The sequence below is a fragment of the Pteropus alecto genome, unplaced genomic scaffold (assembly GCF_000325575.1).
Source record: "Pteropus alecto unplaced genomic scaffold, ASM32557v1 scaffold35, whole genome shotgun sequence".
Taxonomy (NCBI): domain Eukaryota; kingdom Metazoa; phylum Chordata; class Mammalia; order Chiroptera; family Pteropodidae; genus Pteropus; species Pteropus alecto.
This window is the reverse complement of record NW_006437828.1, coordinates 13,239,662-13,244,281: the sequence shown is the minus strand read 5'-3', so window position 1 is coordinate 13,244,281 and position 4,620 is coordinate 13,239,662. Positions and strand designations below refer to the sequence as shown.

The 4,620-nt window shown below is 52.2% G+C and overlaps 1 protein-coding gene across 1 annotated transcript in view; it reads right to left on the bottom strand.

Annotated features, from left to right (window-relative positions):
- Nucleotides 1–4,620, bottom strand: part of CSMD1 (CUB and Sushi multiple domains 1) — a 1,232,804-nt gene that overhangs the window by 23,471 nt on the left and 1,204,713 nt on the right. Inside the window, exons 61-62 of the mRNA XM_015591800.1 lie at nucleotides 1,204–1,380; nucleotides 428–607 (exon numbers count right to left, since the gene is read on the bottom strand). Of these exons, the coding sequence (XP_015447286.1) occupies nucleotides 428–607; nucleotides 1,204–1,380 (357 nt within the window). The remainder of the gene's footprint in view (nucleotides 1–427; nucleotides 608–1,203; nucleotides 1,381–4,620) is intronic.

Sequence of the window (4,620 nt, the reverse complement as noted above, 5' to 3'; positions counted from 1 at the left end):
CATTCGAATGCCACAGACGACCGTGGCGCCGGCGCCTCTGCCGCGACCCCCCGTCCGCTTCTCCCTCCACCCCGACTCAGCTCCCTGCGACCAACCCCCGCGTGTCTGCCACACGCCTTCACATCGCTGGGGGCCACGTGTCCACGTGGCAGAGCGAAGCACTGGGATTCAAGTCACAGACTTCGGGGTGGCCTGGCGGCCGCTCCGCCCCCCGCCCTCCCGCGCTAACGCGCTCTGAGCCCGTTCGTGCACCGGTGACGCCGAGATTAAACCGTTAAGAGCGTGAAGTGAGTTCTATTTGCGAATGAGTGGTAAGGACCGTGAGAATTTCCTGGTGCGTGGAAGCCCCGCGTAAATGCCGGAAAACGAAATACAGCGATTCGGCAGCCGGCCACGTGCGCGAGCAGGCCGGGCTGTGGCGACGCACCTCTGCAGGCGGGCTTGCTGTGGTTCCACGTGCCGTCCTTGGTGCAGCGGATGGTGGGCGACGTGGCCGGCTCCATGACGTAGCCGGGGTTGCACTGGTAGCTCACAGTCTTGTTGAAGGTGAAATCTGCCCCAAACTGGACGCCGTTGGCCAGCGTGCCTGGGTCCCCACAGCTTATAACTGATAGGTGGGAAACAACAAAAAATGAGAGAAATGCAGAATTACCCTCGAATTAGTCACGGTTTCTAGTCGAGTCACTCCCTGTAACTCGAAGCGATTAATCTGTGACTTATTACGTAGCCGTGGCACAGTCAGACGCCCGCCCCGCCCCGCGGTCAGGTGCTGTGTTTGGAGCTGCTCGTGACTCTCCCTGGGCTGTCGCCCGTGGGTGCCGGCGGCCATCCTCGCCTAGTCCCTACCGAGGCTCCGTGTGCCATCGGTCACACGCGAAGTTACGGGCGGCGCCGCAGGCCGCAATCACAGCAAACGCTTTCCTACTCCCTTGGGGCCTAAGCGGTCTGCAGAGACAACGAACCTATTTATTTATTATTTTGGCCTCAGTTTTACAGTATCCAGCCCCACTGGCCGTTTTAAGTAGTTTCGACCAAATAAGAAAGTAAAAAAAAAAAACAAACTGAAAGTATCTAATACACAGTCAAAATACCCAACTCTCCTCTGCCTTTTGTCTCTACGTGTTAAAAAGTCAGGACCACACTTAAGAAAGAAATCTGGACGTCAGGCGCGTCCTCGCGTGACCCGGGCGGCCAGTCACTAACTCGTGCAGTCGGGAGCCGAGCCGGTCCACGTCCCGTTGGCCGTGCAGTGCCGCGTCGTCAGCCCCGAGGTCCTGTAGCCGTCCCAGCAGGCGTAGATGACCGAGCTGGAGAACAGGACGCCGTCGCTGCTGACGATCATGCCGTGGGCGGGCGTGCCCGGGTTCCCGCAGGACACGGCTGTGAGGGACACAGAGCGGTCACACGCACAGACCCGAGAACGCAGAGGTCACCGGGCAACGGACGGCAGAGCTACTTTTTAAAAAGCGCAGGACACGTGGCTACGGAAGACGTTCAATACGCGTCTGACCTGACGACTCACCCCCCACGTGCCTGACGAGGTACGAAAGCCACCCTTTCTCAAGAGCATCCCTTCAGAACGCACGACAAGGTGACTTAAAGCACTGAAAATTCAAAGCCTTGCTACTATGAGACTCAGTCAGTCTCTAATACAAAAATAAAGTAATTAAAAAAAAAAATCTCTACGTTCGCCGCTCAGAGGTGTTGCCCGTCACGTAACGGCTGAAATGCAAACACCAGGGCAAAGCGGTCCCGCCCTCCGCGACCAGCGTCGCTCGTTTTGGAAAATGACGGTGCCCGAGGAGCGCGTGCCACCGAACGTGGCCCGTTCCGCGCCGTGGCCCCCGGTGGCGTGTGTCCTGAGATGACGTCGGTGCACGTCCGGACACCGAGACCTCAGCCGACGGCGGGCGGTGCCAGGGGCCACACTCCGCGTCCCTCGGGGGCCCTTAGGCAGCAGCGAGCTCGGCGGCTGCTGCGTGTGTATCGGGTGCGGACTTCAGTCTACAACGGGTTTTTTTTTTTTTTGTTTTTTTGCCTTTTTTGGGTAAGCCTATTTACCCAAAAAAGACTTATTTTTCTTCCTTAGCCCTCGCATAATAACGTGCAAATCAGACAGATAAAGAATGCAACCATTGGCTGGATTTTGAGAACGAGATGTATCATAAGACCATTTCTGAGAATGACCAAAATATTTGAAAATACTCTTGCTGTCTAGTTGCTCCATTTTCAAATCTGGCCTTGAGAACAAAGACGTACTCTTCTTAAAAATACAGACAACAGACTGCAAAACGTACGTAGCATACAAAGCCACCGTCATGGTAGTTAGGGACTTGCCTACCACACGTGCTGCTGCTTCCATCCCTGTGTCCGTGACAGACACGACTGATCAATCGTAACCCCTTCCTTGATGAAGCTGGGTTTGAACTAACGGTTCTTTCTAACTCAGACCTTCCCGTGATTTCTCGGTTGGCATTTGAGATGAGATATGTATTACCAATACTGAAGCAGACGGCATCTAATGTTCTCTAAAGCTCTGAAGCTTTATGATGCTGTGACATACATAAAAATTTCGTATTGCAAACAATAAGACGTTGGCCTATTCAAGACAATGATTCATTCAACAAACATTGATTCGTCATTTATGTAACAGGCATTGTAGATGTAGAAATGGAAACCCTAAAACAGAAAAAAAAATTTGGTCCAATTCATAATTTAGCAAAGCAACAAAGGACACCCATGTTATTATATTTTATTTGAATCGCATCTGCTATTAAAATCTATGTTGCAGTTTTCAAAAATCACCCACGAAAGACGAATGCTGAATGAAGCAAGTGATCGGTGAACCACATGCAACTTCATTTCTAGACAAATACATCGTCAGCTAAAGAATGCCCGTCGCGATCTCAGCCTCATGACCGGAAAGCACCCTGAAATGCCGTGTTCTGTGAAGTCAAATTCATGGTTAGGGACACGTTCGTCGCCGGTCGCGCCTGTGAAGATGAAGACGAGAAGTCGGCACGGACTCATCCGGTTTTATATTCGCACCAGCGCATTCGGAGATAGATGTAGGAGCCAACCCCGAAGCAGGACGGGAGATTAAACCCCCAGTCACTCGGAGGGAAGCGACCTTTCTTTAAATTACAAGGTAAAGTTTCTTTTAAAATACACACTTCCTTTTTAAGTACATCGGGTTACTGTGACTCCTCTTGGAAAAATTTACTTGATTTATAATAAAATAGCATCGTGCTCATCCCGAACGCTCATCGCTGCTTCCGGGGTCAGCTCTCCTCGCTCAGCACGCCATGTCGGAGACTGCTGTTCAACTGGGTTAAACACTTCGGGGTTTGAATCTTTGCTCGTACGAGTTAAGCAGATGTGGGCAAGCAGCGTAGGTCCCGTGCGTGTGGTGCGTGTCCTGTGCGGTGGCCGTAACGGACACGATCGCTCCCAGCTGCGGTCAGATGACAGCTGCACGCGAGTGGCAGTAAAGATACACGTGGCAGCGGATGCCTCTGTCCCTTCCGTCACCGGCATCACGATCCGAATCAAGGCGGGGCTCAGCATCCCACGGGAAAAGGGGCCGGGGATGGACCCGACGCGACAGAACGTGGACGGCGGCAGCAGCAGAGCGAGGGGACAGCGATGGGAAGACACAGAAACTCTCCGAAGTCTAAGAATCCCGGAAAGCGTTTCCTTTTGCAATTTACGAACTCCTTTTTTTCCTTTTTTTCACAATTTATTGAAATGTTTCATCAGAATCCGATATTTTTGATAGATTCAGAGAAGGTAATTTCATCAGGTGGGAGATGGTCTTGGTTGGGGTCACAGCAGACTTTGGGGAAATGAAACAGTCCCATGTAACCTCCCATTTTCTGTAGAGAATACGCACCCCAAAGATTTTATCTATGATGAATGAGCAAAAAACAGCTGCAGTTTCTCCAAAAGGTTGTGTGTGTGTGCACGTGTGTATGCATGTGCGTGCGTGCATGTGCATGTGTGCATGTACGTGTGCATGTGTGCACGCGTGTGCATGTGTGCATGTGCGTGCGTGCATGTACGTGTGTGTGCATGTGTGTGCGCACGTGCGTGTGCATGTGTGTATGTGTGTGCATGTGTGCATGTGCGTGTGTGCATGTACGTGTGCATGTACATGCACGTGCATGTGTGTGCACGTGCGTGTGTGCATGTGTGTGCGTGTGCATGTGTGTGCACGTGCGTGTGCATGTGTGTGTGCACGTGTGTGTGTAGTCACATATTGCCATCGACGGTTTGTTGTTTTACCGAGTGTAACATACACTATCGTTTGCTCATTCGTCTTCCAATGGCTTCTGTACAGTGCAGGTGGCAGGCAGTCAGTTTTGGGGGCATGGCGTATTCGAGAAATATTTCCTGTGTCAAAACATTTTAGCCACTCATCTCTGTCTACAGCTTCTCCTGTGCGCTGCGCGACAATACCTCACACATTCCGAGGTGGGCGAGTACGCAGTGCACCCGCTGAAGCTCTCCCGGTCCAACGAATGGATTCGTCCACGCTTCGCTGACACAGAGCTCCCGTTAAATGGCAGCGCCCGGACGAGATTTCCACGGAGAACATGGCTCACTCCCTACTGCTTTACC